At 48.8% G+C, this 20,922-nt stretch overlaps 1 protein-coding gene across 1 annotated transcript in view; it reads left to right on the forward strand.

The window, feature by feature from the left end:
- GRIK4 (glutamate ionotropic receptor kainate type subunit 4) overlaps positions 1 to 20,922 on the forward strand; it is a 436,221-nt gene that overhangs the window by 315,506 nt on the left and 99,793 nt on the right. The window contains exons 9-10 of the mRNA XM_010357001.2: positions 3,062 to 3,214; positions 4,135 to 4,239. Coding sequence (XP_010355303.1) covers positions 3,062 to 3,214; positions 4,135 to 4,239 — 258 coding nt within the window. The remainder of the gene's footprint in view (positions 1 to 3,061; positions 3,215 to 4,134; positions 4,240 to 20,922) is intronic.

Genomic DNA, 20,922 nt, shown 5'->3' on the forward strand with positions numbered 1-20,922 from the left:
TCTGACCTCAAAGTGATCCACCTGCCTTGGCCTCTCAAAGGGTTGGGATTATAGGCATGAACCACCGGGCCTGGCTGGATGAGTTGTTTTCTAGAATTCCTTCCAGCTCAAATACTCCGCGATTTTGAGAATCTGAGAATAAGATTAACTGGGAGGCAAGGGAGAAGATGGGACAGAAATTGGTTTGCAGTATCATTTAAATAGCCAAACAGAAGAATCTAGAAGCCGGTTTCAGTAGGGGCAGCTAACTTCCCCTCAATTTGTCTAAGCCGGAAAGGGGGAGTCTGCAGCATTAGTTTGTGGCATGTGAGAGGCCCATTAATAAACGAGCCACATGTGCTCAGGGAAAAGCAAGTTACATGAAAGGACAAGGGTGGTTGTAGGCTTGCAAAGGCGCATTCGCTGCCATGCAGGGTGAACCGATAAAGAAGGAACTGAGGGCAAAGGGGAAGAGCAGGGAGGTAGAGAAGAGAGAATGGAAGACAATGGATGGAGGGACTCGGGAGTGTGGCGTCTCAGCCCAGCTCATCCTAGCTCAGCAGGACTGCGGAGGTGTCCAGTGTTCCCCATGGGGAGAATTGGGTGCCCTTTGTTGCTTAGTCTTCGGGTTCCAGGAGGCTCCGGGACCCAGGGACAGACAGGAGGGGAGTTGGAGCAGGGGGATGCAGGAGACTCGATGGAGGCCGAAGGCAGTGGCCTGCTCCAGTGTCTCTGTGGAGAGTGGGAAGGTGTTGAGGTCTGTGGTACCTGCCAGATGGTAGTGGCTGAATAAAAGTGGGAATAAACCAAAGAAGCAAGGCAAGGAGGGGAAGAAGCAGCAAGAGAGGGAGGGAGAGAGGGAGGAAGAAAGCATACAGCAGCCAGGTGACTTTGTGATGCAGGTGAACTTGGACTGGAATAGACAAATTTTGTTGACTGTTTTGCTCTGTAATTACCTTTTAAAGAGATTATCCAGAGCTGGCTCACCCAGTTCCCCTCATAGGCCTCCTGGCCGAACACGTAGCAAAACTGGGTAGGAAATAAGGCCATTCACCAGGCCTGTAGCCCCCGTCCTTACCACTCCCTGGAGCCTTGCTTAGTTCAGTCAACACCTGCTTCCTGAGCACCTGCTGACATCTGTCTGGGCCTGAGAGCACAGCCCCTGCCCTCAGGAATGCTGTCTTCTGGCACTGGCAGTTTGCAGAGCACTTTTACAGACTTCTGAGGCAGGGACTGCTGCTTCTCTTTTACAGATGCAGAAATTGTTGCTTACTTGGAGGGATTCACGTGCCTGGGATCACTCAGCACTAGTGTAGGGCTGGGATCTGGACTCCGGGTTTGGTGTTCATGCTTTCAAGCTCTTTCCTCAACACCTTGCTGTCTCACACTGCTTACACTGCCTGGAGAGCTTGAAAACCCTGCGACAGCATCCCTCCATCCAGCCTGGGAGGGGCCAGTGTCCCAGGGCTGGCTAGGAAGGAGGCAGGCTGTAAGCAGTCAGTCCCATGGAATGGAGCTCTCACAGAGTCTCACGTGGGACCCTCACAAGGATGCCATCAGTTGAAAGAGGAGGCTTGGAAGGGGCAATGTTGAGTCGCCAGTGATGGAATGTCTGGTTTCAGTGAAGGAACTTGCTTTGTAATGGGACTGTGTGTGGACTTCTAGCCCTGTAACACCACTCCTCCCAGGAGGCCTCCACCTGCCTTCCTGGCCCCCCTCAGGGCCCTGGCACAGTTCTGAGTATATAGTCAATTGCATTTACTAGGGTTTTTTTGTTTATTTGTTTGTTTGTTTGTTTTGCCAGGGACCCCGCATACCTTAACATAGTATAGTATTATCTCCTTAGATTGCATGTTCCTCAAGGACAGGTGGCTTCTGTCTTTCCACTCCTACCACCTCCGCCAAGATACCCAGCTTTCCCCTCCCCACAGGCTGCGAACATTGTATCCATTTATGGGGTAGTGGGCAGATTTCAGCCAGAAGTTAACTCAAGTCAAGCAGATGTCTTGGGGGCCAGTCACATGACAAGCCCCATAACAGATGCTATGCAGAATGTAGAGATTAAGGTCCTGTGTGTTCTCCACCCTGAGAAGCTTGCAGTTTAATAGGGAAGATGAAAACATGGGCACACAGCTGTGCTGACCTCTTCCCTGACTTTCAGGCCCTGCATGGCATGACCCCTGTCATGTGTCCGATGGATTGCTTCCTCCAGCCCCACCCCTCATCTCCCCTCCCCTCCCTCTAGGAATGGTCCAACTCTCCACCTTCTAGTCTTTGTTCCTGCAGTTCCATGCTCTGGAATGCCTTTCCCTTTTCGCAGCAACTCCCCATCCTTCAGTGCTCAGTTCCAGTGCAGCATCCTCCATGAAAGACTTTCTCGATTGCCCAACCAGATGTTTCCCTCTTTGGAACCCATCCCCGGCAAGACCTTTGTGGACCTGCCACACTCTGTCTCATGTTCCCCTTATTCGTGCCCTGTCTCCTCGTACCTCCCTTCCCCATCCTGCTGTAATCACAGGAATAGGCTCCTACTTATCTTTGGGCTTTGAACTTACCATGTGCTTCATACCTACTCATCAAGTTGTACAATACAAAGTGGACTAATATTAGGCACATTTAGGAAGAAACAATATCATGGGGTCTTGTAGGAGGAAGTGACCTTCAACTGAGCCTTATAGAATGGGCAGATGGGGGGCAGTGGCCAGGTTCCTTTCTCTTCTTGACATAAGCAGCCCTACCCTCCTCTTGAGGATTCCTGGGAGCAATGGCAGTTGCTTGTTTCCCTGGAGCAGAGAAAAAAGGGTACACTTGAAGTCATTTGGGGCCCAAAGGGCCAGCTCAAGGCTTGAATCCCAGAGCAGCCTTTGCCACCATTATGTGTCTTGGGTGAGTACCTGACTATTGGATGCAGTAGAGCTGGCCCAGAGACAGGACGTGGGCCAAGGGCGATGAAGATGCACTCTTATTTCCCTTTCTTTTGCTTTCTCTTTTCTTCTTCCATCCTCTTCTTTTCTCCCTCCCCTCCCTTCCTTCCTCTACGTCCATCACTCCCTCCCTGTGCCTGCTCCCCCGCCTCTCCCAGCTCTCCTCGGCCCTGCTGTTTGATGCTGTCTATGCTGTGGTGACTGCAGTGCAGGAACTGAACCGGAGCCAGGAGATCGGCGTGAAGCCCCTGTCCTGCGGCTCAGCCCAGATCTGGCAGCACGGCACCAGCCTCATGAACTACCTGCGCATGGTGAGGAGCGGCTGAGGCCCTACAGGGCCGTGCCCAGGCTGGTGGGGTGGGACACTTGGTTCAAGGTACAGTAGTCCCTCAACTCCAGGCTTCCCCAAAACGTGCCTTTTATTACAGCCCCAGATAACTCAGTGTTCTCTAGTGACCCCAGTTGAATGAATCATGGGCCACATTTGTTCCCTAAGCCCCAATAACCACTGAGAATCCATGGAAGTTTGTTCAGAAGGCAACAGCCCTCGAGCCTTATGCTGTTAATGGGCCCCTGAATTCCAGACTTAGCACCTGGCCTGTCTGCTCAGCAGTGCTCTCAGCAAAGCTCCACACAGCTGGGAAAGGGCGGTGCTGCTGGAGACTAGCATCCCTGTGGGAGTTGCAGGCTCAAGACTTCTAGCTTGGCTGGGTTTCCCATTGTTGTCCTCCCCAGCCATGCCTCCTCTGGTGGATGAATGTGGATCTCTACCCCACACAGAAGACTTCTGTCAGAGAAGCCTGCTGTAGCACAATGTCTCAGACTTTGCATTTAGAGTTAGGTGGAGAGTCATCCTGACTTCCTGTGGGCCTGGGGGTGGGTGAGCGCCTGCCCAGAGAGGATGAATGCTGTGGACAGCCAAAGGCCTGGAGGAGGGGCCGAGAGGAATGTGAGCTCAAGTTAGCACTATGACTGGCTTGATTTGTGCAGTTGGTATGGCGTTATTGGGGAAGCATTCTTCTCCTACTCCAGGCCAAGCCAAGTCTGAATTGTCTCTGCAGACATCACATTTGTCATCTCAAGATGCCTTGGCTGTGGGTGGGCAGGAGAAGGATCTTAACTGCTTTGCTTCTTTGGGGCCTCCTTAAATAGCCCCTGTGTAGAAATCTTGCTTGGGGGCAAGTGTAACCTGGGGCCTGTTTGGTGCTGTAACTCACTCTCTCTTGGACAGGTAGAATTGGAAGGTCTTACCGGCCACATTGAATTCAACAGCAAAGGCCAGAGGTCCAACTATGCCTTGAAAATCTTACAGTTCACAAGGAATGGTTTTCGGCAGGTAAGCACAGCTGTGCCGTGGTGATGGCAGGTCCTCCTCTCTGTTCCCTTATCTGACCCCAGCCCATTTCATCGATGCCTTTGGTGTTCTGGATGGCCTCCTACTCCCAGTTATCCCCAAGAGTAGCAGGCTGGATCCTGGGCAAGGCTCCTGGCCTGCACCAGCCTCCCCCTTCCTGCCACCAGATCAGCCACTGTGGCTCAGGGACTACACCCCCAGCAAAATACCAAGAGGGAGAGAACTGGGATGAAAGGGGAGGCAAGGGGGTATCATGTAAGGGAGGAATTCCCAGGGAGGATTTTACTCCCTGAGCCTGACCCTAATCCTGGAGCCCATTTAGACTCCAGGGAACCTGGTGGCAAGGCAGAGACTGTATCTCATGTGGGCCAAGGAAACCTTCAGTGTTGGAGTGCATGGCTGGGTCTGTCCTGTCTGCCCTTCTCTGACCAACCCACAACTCCCACCCCCATGCCAATGACACAGCCCCTCTCCTGGCCGCTCCCTGCCTGCTCCGTCATTGCAGGGATGCCTTGTCCTTCATAGTTCCTTTCAGCTCCCCACTCCTTTGCTCATTCTCCACCATTACCCTTTTTCCCCTCTTCTGAGATCCTCTTCCATCAGAAGAAACAGGGATCTGAAAGGGATATGACTTTCAAACTGTCTCTTGAAGATCTCCCACCCTATCACCCTAAGAGTCAACTCCCTATTATTTGGCTTCTGAAGCCTTAGAAAAGGCTAGTAAGTAGGAAGCCAAGCACTAAATACAGCAACAAGTGGGTACATTGAAGAGCTTCCTGACTGTCAGAGTGGCTGAACAAGGGAGCACACTACTGAAGGGTTGCACAATCACCTTTTCCAGATTATGAAGAATCATCATCACCACCACCACCATCATCATCATCACCACCACCACCACCATCACCATCACCACCACCACCATCACTACTACCACCATCACCACCACCACCACCATCACTACTACCACCACCACCACCACTGCCATCACCACTACCACCACCACCATCACCACCACCACCATCACCACTACCACCACCACCATCACCATCACGACTACCACCACCATCACCACCACAAATGATCACCACCACCACCACCACCACCACCACTGTCATCACTACCATCACCATCACCATCATCACCATCACCACCACTGCACCAGTACCATCACACAACCATCACCACCACCACCACCACCATCACCACTATCAACACCACCATCACCACCACCACCGTCACCACCACAATCACCAATACCATCACCACCATCACTACCACCATCATCACCACCATTGCCACCACCACCGCCACCACCACCATCACCGTCACCACCACCATCACCACCACCACTGTCACCACCACCACTGTCACCACCACCACCATCACCACCACCATCACCACCACCATCACCATCACCACCACCACATCGCCACCACCACAAACGATCACCACCACCACCACCACTGTCATCACCACCACCATCACCACCATCATCACCATCACCACCACCACCATCATCGCCATCACCACCACTGCACCAGTACCATCACACAACCATCAACACCACCACCACTACCAACACCACCATCACCACCACCACCGTCACCACCACAAACGATCACCACTACCATCACCACTACTAACACCATCACCACCACCACTACCACCATCATCACCACCATTACCACCACCACCACCATCACCGTCACCACCACCATCACCACCACCACTGTCACCACCACCACCACCACCATCATCACCACCACCACCATCATCACCACCATCACCATCACCACCACCATCACCACCACCACATTGCCACCACCACCATCACCACCACAAACGATCACCACCATCATCACCATCACCACCACCACCACCATCATCGCCATCACCACCACTGCACCAGTACCATCACACAACCATCACCACCACCACCACCACTGACACCACTATTACCACCATCACCATCACCACCACCACCATCACCACCACAAACGATCACCACCACCATCACCACTACAACCATCATCATCACCAAAACCACCATCACTACCATCATCACCACCACCACCATCATCATCACCATCACTACCACCATCATCACCACCATTGCCACCACCATCACCGCCACCACCATCACCACCACCACCAGCACCACTACCACCACCACCATCACTATCACGACCACCACCACCATCACCACCACAAATGATCACCACCACCACTGTCATCACTACCACCACCATCACCACCATCATCACCATCACCACCACCACCATCATCACCATCACCACCACTGCACCATCATCATTACCACCACCATCACCACCACCCTCACTACCACCGTCACCACCACCACCATCACCACCACCACCACCACCATCACCACCACCACCACCACCACCACCACTGCCATCACCACCATCATCACCATCACCACCACTGCATCAGTACCATCACACCACCACCATCACCACCACCATCACCACCACCATCACCATCACCAGCATCACCACCATCACCACCACTGCACCGGTACCATCACACCACCACTACCACCATCACCACCACCACCATCACTACCACCACCATCACCACCACCACCACCATCACCACCACCACCACAACCACCATCACCACCACCGCCATCACTACCATCACCAGCACCACCACCATCACTACCATCACCACCACAACCACCATCATTACCACCCACCACCACCATCACCATCACTACCACCATCACCACCACTACCATCACCACCACCATCATCACCATCACCATCACCACTACTACCACCGCTGCCAACATCATCACCACCACTATCCCCATGATCACCACCACCACCATCACCACTACCATCATCACCACCACCACCACCCCCACCAGCATCATCATCACAACCACCATTGTCATCATCACCACCACCGCCAATATCATCATCACTACCACTGCAATTGTCATCATCACAGCAGCCTCCGTTTATTAGGCTCTTGCCATGGGCCTTATACCATGTTAAGTGTGTCATATATATTTTCTGTTTTAACCCTACAAAATAGATACTTTTTATTAGTCCCAGTTTTATACTTGAAGAAACTGAGGCTCAGGGGGACTGACTGACTTATCCTTGAACAAACAGTAATGACAGAGCTGGTTTTGGACCCAAATAGATCTACCTCTAAAGTCTAAGTTCTTAACCATTACAACAAATTGTGCATCAGAATCACCTTGGAAATGCATTAAAAACACAGATTTTAAAACTCTACCTCACAAGAGTCTAGTTGGGGAGGCCTATGATAGGCCCTGGGAACTGATGCAGTCGTCAAGCCCCCAAGGTGATTCGAATGAAGCCCTACCCCACAGAGGCCCTGTCACATCTGCCTCCTGCTTCTGGGTCCCCACATCTGAGAGGCTCCAATCAGCCCTCCTTAGAAGTCCAGTGGAGTTCTTTCTAGGAGATCCTAATTATGCTGGGTCCCGAGGCCAGGTCACCCTTCTTGGAAGGCGAGGCAGTAAAAGAGTCCCAGACAGAGAGGAGCCCAGAGTCCTGCTGCTGACTCTCAGCAAGGCCTCATATCTCTGGGCCAGAGCTGCATTGTCTGTAAGCAATAACAGCTACCATTTTGCATAATTTCTCAAATGGGAGCAGGGTTAGGTAGGCAGCCAGAAACTACGGGGATGGTGTTTCACAAAATGGCCATTTTATTCATCTAACAAGTCATATGTTGAGCATACACTATGCATCAGGCACCATGCTGGGCCTGGGGGAATCGAAGCTGAAAAAGATTCAACCCTCGGCACGGAGAGAGTGCTCACGGTCTGTCCAGGGAGCCTGACATAGAAAACCGTAAGTGCAAATTTGGGTTATTACACTCAGATTGTGCCCTCAGGCTCCTAATTACCTGAATAGGTGAAGCTGCCAGCCTGTGGAGAAATTGTCAGGCACACTTTTCTCTGAGTCCCAATGTGCTTGGGGGATGTGAAGTGAAGAATATTCATTCATTCTTTCAAGACATCTTTGTTGAGTGCCTATTATGTGCCAGACTCTCTTCTAGGTATAGGTTTTTTAAGACGGAGAAAGTGGCTGCTTTTGTGGAGCCTGTATTCTAGTAGGGGACAGGCAGTAGGCAAACAAATATATATGTGACATAGTGTCAGGAGTGGTAAGCGGAAAAAGAAAACGGGGACAGGAGAAGGGGGTGGAGATGATAACAGTGGAGGAACAGTTAGGAGAACATGATGCTCACTCCATAGAAAGCCTGATCCCAGGCTTTGAAACACTCCCCTTAGACCTCAGCCCTGCTTTGTGAGTGCTTCAGGGAAGGAGCCCACTTCCAGCATCCCTCCATCAAGAGACACCTGCAGTGGCAGAACTGGCTGGTAGCCCTGATCCCACTCTCCACTTGAAGGACAGCTGATTAGGCTCCAAGTGCCTCTTCATCTTTATTCTGCTTCTCCAGCAGCCGCTGCTCAGGCTGGCTTGTGCTCACCCCGAGGCCAGAGGTCTGCCTGAGTTATTAAGAAACAGCATCATTAGCCCCAGCCCCTGGGCTCATCCTTCAGCCCCCGACCCAGGCCAGCAAGGGATTGTGCCCTGAATCCTCCATAGCGGCTGCAGTTTCTTTGGCAGCAGCACACATGAGCAGTGCAGGGCAAAGCTTCTCAAATATATACGTGCACCAGAATGACTGAGAGTGCTTCATAAAAATTGAACACTCCCAGGCCTCACAGCTATAAATTCCAGTTTGTAAAACAGGATATATTCCAGAAATCCGCATAATTTTAACCAGCACCAAGATAGATGATAACAGTGCAGGTGGTCCACAGACTACCCTTTGACAGATACTGTCCTAGTAGAAGAGTGTTCGTGAACTGCAGCCTCTACACAGAGATTTTTTTCTTGACCTCTCCACATCCTACCCCCATCTTTTTGAGCCAGTGTTGGATGGAATCTGCTGCAGAAGTGACCATTAAAGAGGATGTGCTTTGACCTTCAACTACTCTAAGGGACACATATATTTGATTGGACTTGTAAAGTGGATGGTGATTGTTCTCTTTATGTCCTGCCCCCGCTTTTTTTTTCAACAAATCTAGTGAGTGTCCTGCGGCTTCCCTGTCTGGTGTAGGTGCCGTGAGTACCAAGTGAAAACTGTGCGTGATATATCATGGACACAGATGTAGCTTCGCAGCTTTGGTCCCCAGGTCCCTTCCCAATCACCGCCCAATCTTTGCCTCTTGACAGGTGTCCTTCCCCTGCTTATTACAGGATGAAGAAATGGTTTAGGGAGTGATAATGAATTGGGCCTCTCTTCCAGGGTGGGAGGAATGTCAATATCTCTGTGCCAATACTCTCCCAATTCCATTCAAGGTGATGCTGGGCAGGGGAGGAGAAAGTGACAAGGAGCAGGGGAAATAGCATCTTTTGAGTACTTTTTGCATACCAGACATCACATGAGCACTTTGCACAAATCGCTTCCAATCTTGAGGACAGCCCTTCAAGGTAGATAAATTCCCATTTCACCAATAAGAATACGGGAGCTCAGGGAGCAGAAGGAACTTGGTCCTGCTATTAGCAAGGACTTCAGGCAGAGCTGGAATTTATGCTTAGGCTTGTCCAACTGCAAAGCCCGTGCTCTTGGATCCCCCACTCCTGGCTATTCCTCGCTTTCCTGGAATCCCTAAAACCCCAAATCAAACTCCTTTAGCCGGGTCTGTTGTTCTGCTGCCACCTGCTGCAAACCAGGACAGCGCCTGGGTCCTGATGACCGGCTGGGCTGGGCGTGCCTTAGGAATGGCGTCTTCTCATTGGGGCTGGGTTTTATTCTCTCTCTTCCTGTCTGGGTGAATGACCATTAAGAGCTGGTTTTGATTATCTAGAAAGCCCCACGCAGGGACCTGGTGGGTTGTAATTGGTAAAACATCTGAACCAAATACCGCATTCTCTGCCGGTGGCTGATTAAAGGATTATTACCGTTTTAAAAATAGTCTGTCAGAACTCAGGGTTGTTTTCTACTATTTTAAAAATGACTATTTTGATTCTGTTCGGAGAGGGTTTTCAGTCTTGAGACTGACTCTGTGGAGCTTCTGCTGGAGACTGCAGGGTCAGGGACAGTTCCCTGTTGTGCCCTGTCAGTGACATTTCTGAACCTGGACTATCTCCCAGTTGTTGGCTTATGGGCATAGAAGTTGACAGTATTGTTTCAGCTCCACCGTCCAGTTTTTGCGCATGCAAGATCTCCATTGTCCATCTCATATCCTCCCTTTTCATGACACGGAAGATGGCCTGGACAGTATTAGGAAAGTATAGTCTCCCTTCCGGATTTGGGAGAAATCTTTGGAAGAGGCTGGGAAAGAAGGAAGCACAGCATTAGAAGACCCTGAATTTCCTTCGTTTAACTTGGTCTAAAGATCAAAGATTCTGAGCAGCCCCCAAGCAACTTTGTTAGTGCTGTAACAAAATGAGCGCACCTTTCATCTGAGGATCGGAAATGGCTTAACAGACTCTAATTAAGCCTTTGAGGTTTGCTATTCCTAGTTAAAGATGCAGATCTAAACTTTTTCTATTGGCTCACTGTATATCACTATGCGGATACCTCAGTTTCATTTCTCTGAGCAACAAAGGTCGTAACCTCCCAGCGTTTGACCTGGGTGAACCCAAGAATTATCCAAACTAGAATTGCATGGCACAGTCTTGTGCTTGCCTGTGGTTACATAGAAAGTCGGCTCTACTGACATAATCGCTAACATTTATTGTCACCTACATGATGTGTTGTGCTGAGTGGTGTATGTATGTATTTAAAATTTCTCAGCATTTCATCAACCCTGCAGGAGAGCTATTCTCTCAGCTTGTAGGTGAAGGAATTGAGACAGAGAGAGAGGAAGTCATGTATCCACATTCATACAGCCAGTAAGTGCCAGATTTAAGAACTGGGTCTGTATACAGCTGCCTTCAAAGTCCAAGGTCTTTCCACTATACAGAATTGCCCCAGACCATGTTGGAAGGGATCTTCAAGCCTTTCATGGATTCCTCCAACCCAGTGCAAGAACGTTCTCCATTGTTCCCCTGAAGGAGATGACCACCCAGCCTCTCCTTGAGCATGTCCTGGGCTGAGGAATTCACTGCCTCTCAAGGGACACATTCCAAATTCTTCCAGGCACTGAGTCAAAATCTGCCTCCTAATTCTGCCGTAATAGGAACAGTCTGCTTCTTCTTTCTTACCAGCTCTTCAGATATTTTTTAAAAGTTTGATTTTACTTCATTCACTGATTCTTTCATGCCTGAATTTAGCATAGAATTTTCGAGCACCTTCTCTGTGTCAGGGGCTGGGAATGCAAGATTCATGAATCATGGTTCCCCCAAGAGCTCATAATATTTTGGGGAAGGCAACAATTGCAGCCAGGTCTTACTGTACAGGGCTGGTGTGGTCATACTTCTCCATTTTTTCCTTTCTCAGGCAGCAGTTCCCAACATGACACGGCTGCCACGTCTCTCACCACTAGTGCTTTTCAGTTTGTCTGGGTTGTCTATTAAAACACAAGGCCCACATTGAACACCACACTCCGGATGGGGCTGAACAGCAGAGCTGAGAGCACTGGAGAGTTAGGAGTTTCCTCAGACTGAACACCACATTTCTATTTGCCACATTAGCTTGCTTACTGGAATTTGTTTTCCGATTTTTTATTCATTCTGAACTCTGGGCCTTGGGATCAATTAATTATTCCACTTACCTTTCTCCCACCAGATACACAGGGTTCTTTTCCTGTGAACTTTTCATAGAAATTAGACCTGAGCCACACTTTCCTTAGACCACAGATTTATTTCACTCTGTTCCTACAGAGCTGGAGAAACTGGCAAGGCAGTGAAAGAGAGGGCCAGGAATAAGCCTTGTGAGCTGACAGCCAGACTTTTGTTTTCCAAAGCTTGTATCAACCCAGCTTTCAAGGGGCTGATTTGAGTTCTAACCCAAGGAGGAGGATGAATGAAATGACTTTCCAGAGTCACCCTTGCAAACCAAGAACTCAGGGATCCAGTGTCGTCTTTAGAAGGCTCAGAGAATTCAACCCAACTCCTTGAAATTTCTGCAGGTCCCACCCGTTGCTAGGAGGTCAGGCTGCCTCTCTTTAATCTCCTCTCCTGCCATCCTGCCTGACAGAAGCTCACACAGAGGCAGCTCTGCCCCCTTTCCGGGGGAGTCGGGATCCTCCTGCGTTGGCAGCGGTGGAACTTGCTTTGCTGCACTCGGAAGTCACGTAAAGGCAGCTGCATTTCTTATCGTGACCCTGTGCAGCCAAGAACTCCGGAAAATAGCTTCTGTTGCTCTGGTGGGAAGTTTAGCAGACCTGCTTCTCTGGTGGGAGCCACTCCTGTCCCCATACCCAGGCCCCTTCCTCCATTTCAAAAGTAAACAAACCTAGAACAGAAAACCATCAAAGCGCCCTGTCAGATGACATTCTGCACTGACATTGCCTTCACATGGCATGGAAGAATAGTGAGGAGGATTTCACGCTGTCCATGGAGAGGTACCACCGGCATCTGTGCCCTTGACCCCAGCCCCTCGTATTCTGAGCTGACCCCGTCATAGCTCTAGCCCCTTCTGCGCTAAGGAGAAGGACTATTAAGACGCAGAAGGTTGCGGGCTGGAAGCGGGAAGGTAGCTCTGAGAGTACTGTGATTGCTACTGTCTAATGCATTTTCAATTTGAGGAAGGAATTTACCATAAATATGCAGATGCTTTGAAGCTGCTTCTGCCGGAGCCTGGCTCAGAGCGCTGGAGCCGGGTTTGATTGTTGGGAATCAGCAGCCTTGAGTGCCAGCTCTCCGGCTTGGGAATAGACCTCTGTGGGCCAGCTGGGGAGGCTACTTGATAGGCGATTCCCCCAGAGCCAGTGGGAGTGACTTTACCTTTGATGAGGAAACTTTGAGGAGGCAGATCCGGGTGGAGGGAGCAGAAAAAGAGATGGGTGGCTGAGGGGCTGCTTTGAAAGTTACTAAGAAGTCACTTATTTCTTCTTTTTTATTTTTTTATTTTTTTAATTATTTATTTATTTATTATTTATTTATTTATCTATTTATTTATTTATTTATTTTGAGACGGAGTTTCGCTCTGTCGCCCAGGCTGGAGTGCAGTGGCCAGATCTCAGCTCACTGCAAGCTCCGCCTCCCGGGTTTATGTCATTCTCCTGCCTCAGCCTCCAGAGTAGCTGGGACTACAGGCGCCCGCCACCTCGCCCGGCTAGTTTTCTGTATTTTTTAGTAGAGACGGGGTTTCACCGTGTTAGCCAGGATGGTCTCGATCTCCTGACCTCGTGATCCGCCCGTCTCAGCCTCCCAAAGTGCTGGGATTACAGGCTTGAGCCACCGCGCCCGGCCTATTTCTTCTTTTTTAATTAAGGATCCAGGAGAAGGGGAATTGGAATGAGGTTTAAAATAGTTGACAACATCTCATAGAATGTCAAAAATTCTTAAGAGTTGGAGGTCAGCGAGTCCATCTTTCCTACCAGAGAACACACCTGTGAGAGCGTCATTCCTGGGCTTAAAAGCCCTCGGCAGCCCCCATTTGCTTTCAGGATGACAGGTGTTGGGTGCTGCATACGTTGGAGTCCCCTCTTCTGCACTGGCCCTTCTGACTCTGCTCCAGCAATACTAGGTGCTGTGGCAATCAGGCATGCCAGGCTCTCTCACATGCTCGTGCCAGTGCACCCATACCCACTCCCATGCCTCACCTGGCTTCGCCTACTCACGTCTCCAAAACTCAGCTCAGTGAGGCTTCCCTAACCGCCAGCTCCTGCAAGCACCGGTCCAGAGCTCCGTTTATGTGCTCCCTCTACTTTTCACACTATTATTCAGTGCTGGGGGCTCCCTGAGCCAGCTGAGAGTGGTGCTCAGGGCAGGCTTGGAGAGCGAATACAGGAGTGAACAAGGGACTGGTGTGTGCACAGCCCACCTCCCTGGGCCCTGGGGAGGTGTGCAGGGGGCACACAGATGTGCTGTCCAGGCCCTAAGGAGCTCATAGCCAACAGGGACACCAGAGCCCTGGGGACCTAAGGATTTTGTCATGAGAGTTCTCTAAAGCTACTGTTGGCCAAGTTGTTCAAGAGAGATTTCATATGACAAACCTCCCCGCTGACAACTGGAATTTGAAAATTGAAGCAGAAGGCCCCTCCAATCACTGATATCTTCCCCCTTTCCATTTCTTTCCATCGTCCAAGAACAGTGCTCACGTACTTCACTAAAAGGCTCTGAAATACTTTCTCCTATGAGTGACTCAGGCTCTCCTGTCCACTCCAGGGACAACGGTCGGGGCAGATGAGCTGGCTTTGGCAGGGTGTAACCTGAAGGGCATTTTCTCTCCTGCCTTCCTGGCCCACATAAGTCTGGTTCTTTCTGCCCAAAGCACAGGGACTTCCTGCTTATCAGCTCTGATGGAAAATTCACTGACTGCAGAAGCTTATTCACACATCAGCCGGCAAACAAATTAGAGCTACTTAAATTTTTGAGCTGGGGGCCGCTTTTGGGCAGAAGAACAAGGTTTTAAAGTGCTGCATTTTAAATGTATTTCTTATAATGTGCCCGATCACGCTTCTGCCTGAGATCAGTCTGGGGAAGTTTGCCAGTTCCCAGTGACTCTTTTCCGTGCCTCTTCAGCCAGCTCATGCCTGGAAGAGCGAAAGAGGCGGACCTGCTAATTCGGTCTCAGGAAGCAGCCTGCGTCAGTCAGCTCTGATGGGAGGTGGGCCAGGCCACCGGCCAGAGGTGTGGGGTTTGCAGGCAGGCAGGCCTGGGGAAAGAATGAAGGTGGATCCAGGGAGGTGAGGGAGCCACATTCAGCAGCAGGCAGTGTGGGGCACTGGGAAGAGCATAAGGCTTCATGGTCAAAGGCTCAGGGCAGAGTCCCAGCTCTCTCAGTTTCTGTTCTAGCTTTCTGTTTCTCAATTTCCTCCTCAGTCAAGCAGGGATGGTGATCATCATCATATCTGTTTTATGTGCATCATAAAATTATTGTGAGAGCAAAATGAAACATTGTTTATAGCTGTTCTTTGAGGATTCTACTATATTTGCAAATTTTAGTTCTGTCATCTCACACAGAGATGACTATCTATGTATCTGTCTACCTTTGTGTGTGGTATTCCCAGAATCTCGCTTCTACTGTGGCTCAGGGCAGAGAGAAAAACAAAGCGAGGTCTAGCAAGATGCCCAGGGCCAGGTCACTCTGGCTGTAACCACACAAAGACCAGCCCCGTGCCAGCCAGACAGGGCGCACACCAGCTCTACTAGGCTGGCCACTCGGGGCTTCAGGATGGCCTCCCCACAGCCTCTCCCTCCCCTGCCTCTCCCCTTCCTCCATCCCTGACCCCTCCTTTTTCCACTCTCTAATGTGGCAGCCTTGCTGGTTCCACCTGGCAGGGGCTCTGGTTGGGTGTGAAGCCTAGGGAAGCAGAAGCTGTGATACCACTCCTATGAGAATCCCAGCACCTCAAAGGCCTGCCTGACAGAGCCCTGCTCAGACAAGAGCTGCTGACACCCCCAAAACTAAAAATTCCCCATCTAGCCAGAGCACAGCAAGGCCTGGGCACATGCTAGCTGCATGCTGTGCGCCAGCTTCCAGCCAGGGGCAGAGCCGGGCCATGCTCAGGCCTTTGCAGAAAGCTCAGAAGTTGTGTCCTCCCCTGCCCTCCAGCATTCTACTGACTTCAATGTCCTGAGTTCCAGAAGGACAGCGAGTAACTGGCTTCCTTCCACCCAGGCACTTCATTAAAATCATGAGTTCAATTGGCATCTGCCACTCAGAGCGCAAAATTTTGTTATTAATACAACCAGCTTTCCCAAGATACTTCTCCACCTGGTGCGTTTAACAAATGAAGCCAGGCATGGCCTGCCTGTGTCATGTTCTTTGGCAGTAATTTTCTTGTAAGATGAAAAATCTCCAGCATGCCTGAGCTCTCTGATAAATTCTTTCCTCAGCAGCTAATTCGAAATACCTTCTAGCTTCCTGGAGGTGAGAGCAGGGTGTGCAGATGAGTCCTCATGTTGACGGATCCCGCCATGCATTCCACACATGGCAATTTGAGGAAGGCCAATTTGATCATCCCCCAAAATGTTTACAAGCGAGTCTGTGAGATTTTCGACTATGCAAGAAAAGAAAAGGAAGTTGGGATGTAAGCAACAGAAATTCTTTTTTTTATTTTTTATTTTTTCTGAGACGGAGTTTTACTCTTGTTGCCCAAGCTGGAGTGCAATGGCACGATCTCAGCTCACTGCAACCTCCACTTCCTGGGTTCAACTGGTTCTCTTGCGTCAGGCTCCTAAGTGGCTGAGATTACAGGCGCCTGCCGCCACGGCTGGCTAATTTTTGCATTTTAGTAGAGATGGGGTTTCGCCATGTTGGTCAGGCTGATCTCGAACTCCTGACCTCAGGTCACCTGCGTGCCTCGGCCTCCCAAAGTGCTAGGATTACAGGCATGAGCCACCACTCCTTGCCAGCAACAGAAATTCTTAAAATCACTTAGTGCTTCTGTCCAAAAAGAAAGAAGATCTGACATCCTCACAGCTCGTCTCTGGGAAATTTAACTTCAGAAACCATGAGCTAGGTGGGAAGTCTATTAAGTTCATACAAACATCATTTGGGGGTGGCATTTTTAGTCAGAGCTGACTGGGGGGGACTGAGCTCCACTCCTGCCCTATTATTTTCGCTGTCACTGGAATCTCTGAGAACAGCCAATGCGGTTTTATTCTCTTTGGCAGGAGGAGGGGTGAGGGCTAGACCAAATTCTGCTTCCTATGCCAGACACTGGGGATTAGGGATGGAAGTCTAAGCAGGTCTTGGCACAAGCTACACATTCGAGAGCAGACAAGCACGGTTGATCCTCATTGTTTGTGGATTCCATGTTTGCAAATTCGACTACTTGCTAAAATCTATTTGTAACCCCCAAATCAATACAGTGCTTTTGCAGACATGCACAGAGCAGCAAAAAATTGGAATCACCGATGTGCACGTTCTTAGCTGAGGTTGAACAAGGCTGCACCGTGTCTTCTTTTTTCAGCTCTCATACTGTAAACAAGTGTCCTTCTCACAGTCCACTTCATGCCACATCTTGTCTAGTTTTGTACTTTTTCTTGGCAATGTTTCTGTTTAAAATGACCCCTAAGCATAGTGCTGAAGTGCTATCTAGTGTTCCTACCTACAAGAACAGTGATGTGCCTTCCAGTGAAAGCACGTGTGTTAGGTAAGCTGCATTCTGGCTGAATGGGCATGCTGTTGTTTAATGTTGATGCATCAACGATATATATTAAGCGAGGTGTCTGCAAACAGCAACACATGTAAAACAAAGTGATTGATTGATTAAAGAAAACAATGTGACCAGAGGCTCACAGGAACCTAACCCTGTGTTTCCCATAGGAACAAAAATGGTTCAGTATTCACTAATTCAGTGTTTGTGGCAACTTTATAGAACAGAACTACCATGAATAATGAGAATCACCTGTAATGAGTTTCAGCCAGGAGAGAAGACCAGGAATGAGCAAACGTATGAGTAGCTGAAGTTTTCCTACAGTGGCCTTTTCTCTGCATTCACTGCCCCATACTGCTGCTCTCCTGTTTTCTCAAAATGAGCAAGGACTTCATTTCCTGTTGATGTCCTGCCTTCCTCCTGGTTCCCCTGATGCAGAAGTAGAATCCAGATCTTATATTCCTGGGGTCAAAAAGAATAATAAAGGTCTTCTAGGCCAGCACTCTAATTGGCTGCTTGGATTCTTGCAAATGGATTATCATAGAGTCTGTTTGAATGCCTCCGGTGTCAGGGAACTCATCACCTACAGGAACAGTATATTCCATCTTGGAATGCTCTCATTCTTAGAAAGTTCTTCTATCTATTGGGCAGAAATCTTTCTTTCTAAAGCCTTTTTCCTTTTTCCTTAGTTGTATTGCTTGGTTCCACACATCTATTCCACCCTTCCTGTCACTACCTTCATTTCATGGAGTTGTTTTGTGGCAGATTGGAGAGGAGATTTCCTTGTATCCCTCACGTCGGTGGCCACCTGCTTCACCTTCATGCCAGGGAAGCACTGCTGCCCGTCGCCTCCTACCGTCACCTGTCTGAGGCCTTCTGGGGTTGCCTGCTCAGACAACTGCTCAGATGAGAGCTGCTGACACTCACAAAAGTAAAAAAGAATAAGCCTGTCTCTCTCAGGCTCTGCCCCAAGTCACTTTGCAAATTTACCTCACTTTATAAATATACCCAGCATTTTCAGGAATTCCTGTTTGAACTGGAAGGGGCAAGCCTATATCCTTCTTTTATAGATAACTAAAGATAAAAAGAAATGACTTGCCCAAAGGAACTTTGTAATTCAATTCAACAGATATTTATTGAGCACCCTTTATAGGCCAGGCACTTCCCTGGAAGCTGGAACCACAAAAGGGAATTTATTCATGCATCCAGCCAATATGTAGTAAGTGCCAATTTCATGCAAGGTATTGGGCATATGATAGTGAGCAAGACAGAGTCTCTTCACTCTGGTACAGGAGAGGGGTGTGAGACAAATAATTACCTGAATACCTATATGATTTCGAATGTGATGAGTGCTACAAAGCAGTAGTTCAGGACACTATGCACAAGTCTGTGACGTGGATCTTGATGGAGACAAAAGACTGGGAGGGGCCTCCCTGAGGAGTGACATTCAGGCTGAAACCTGGTAGATGACTGGGAAACCCCAGGGGAAGGGGAGTGTGAGGAGTCTGAATGGGACCACCCAGAGGTGGTTGTGGTAGATGGCAGAGCTGGCTGGGAAGCCAGAACTCCCACTCTGCTTATTTCACTGCCACCCAGCCTCCCTTTCCTCAAGCTTTATGTATCCTCTTCTAAATATGTAACTCAGAATCAAAGACAAGGGACAGCAAAGGCCACCTTCAGGGATATGGGGTCTCAGGCAGGAACGCTTGTGGCAAATGACAATGGATAAAGGATAAGGATTCGAATGTTTACTAAATGTTTAACTATGTAGTCCCCAATAGAATTAATATCTATTAGTATTAGTATGTATATCTATTAGTATCTATGTCTAGTAGCATAGCGGACCTGCCTGGGTTTGAATCTGCATTAACTATGGAGCTTTGGGCAAGAAATCCAACCTCTCAGAGCCTCAGTTTTCTTATCTGTAAAACAGGGATGATGGCAGTATTTCCCTTCTAATGTGGTTGGGAAGATTAAATGAAATGACAAATACAAAACCTTTAGTCCAGTACTTGGCATATGGTAAGTGTTCAAAAGTCTTAGCTTGTATAATTTTCTTATACTGTAGTTCTTCAGTTATAACAAGTGACCAGGACTAGGAGTTCATTGATGCAAAAATATATGTATTTATTGAGAACCAGTTATGTTCCAGGTACTCGGCTAAGGGCTTATGATAGAGTTGTGAACAGAGAGAGTGTCCAAATGTCTTATGCCAAGCACTTGCACACTTCTTGAGCATGACTTGCATTGCTCAAGGGGTTGCAATTCAGGATGCACATAAACATCCATCTATATGTAACTGAAACCAAAGCTTGTGAAACAAGTTATCCCTGCTATGTGCATTACACCCTGATCTATTCTAGATATAGATTTGCTTTTTAAAATGCATGTCTTGACCCACTGAATTGATTTCATGACCCACTAATGGGTTGCAACCCACAGTTTAACAAAATACTGCCTTGGACCAACTGAGTTGCAGGCTTAATAAAGCCCAGTTAGAGTTCACTTGATGTCGAGTCTTCCCAGCCTTCCCTGGACTTGTTTTTGATCTCTTACCCTTGGCATTTACCATTGCTTTCTTTTGATCCTGAATTTTCAGCATTATTCTGCACAAGCACATATCTGATGGTTCCCTCTGCTACTAGAATGCAACCTTTGGCCAACTTCAGCAACTCCCTTTGTTCCCCAGTTCACCCACTCCAGGACTCAGTTGGGCTCTTGCCTACTTATGACTCAGTCTCCTCTGTAAATGAAACTTTTATGATTGGAGATACTAGATTTAAATGCAGTAAGCATTTACTCCTTCGTGCCAAGGTGTTCACCACAGAGGCTAATATTACAGACCTTTTTAGTTGGTTTTGTTTCAAAGTACAGACCTATATAATGTAAGAGACTTTGAAACTCTAACAAACTCAGTTTATTCCTGGAATCCCTGGCCATAGTGTTCTCACCTGAATGTCACTTTTCTGGCCCATATGTCAAAATCACTTCTGTGCACTCATGAAGCCACAAATAGATTATTAATATGCATCTTTCCTAGTGAGAACTTCAACTTAGTACCCTGAACCTGGGAGTAAAGAAAAAAAAAAAAAATAGAGTCATTGGTTATGGTTCATCTGACTTTGGATGTCCCTAGAGAACAAGGATCTGAAATAGAATAAAATAGAAAGAGCTTACTCTTCTTTTTTTTTTTTTTGAGATGGAGTTTTACTCTTGTTGGCCAGGCTGGAGTGCAATGGTACGGTCTTGGCTCACTGCAACCCCCGACTCCTGGGTTCAAGTGATTCTCCTGCCTCAGCCTCCAGAGTAGTTGGGATTACAGGCATGTGCCACCACACCTGGCTAATTTTCTGTTTTTAGTAGAGATGGGGTTTCACCATTTTGGTCAGGTAATCTGCCTGCCTTGGCCTACCAAAATGCTGGGATTACAGGTG

Source organism: Rhinopithecus roxellana, chromosome 15 (assembly GCF_007565055.1).
Source record: "Rhinopithecus roxellana isolate Shanxi Qingling chromosome 15, ASM756505v1, whole genome shotgun sequence".
Taxonomy (NCBI): domain Eukaryota; kingdom Metazoa; phylum Chordata; class Mammalia; order Primates; family Cercopithecidae; genus Rhinopithecus; species Rhinopithecus roxellana.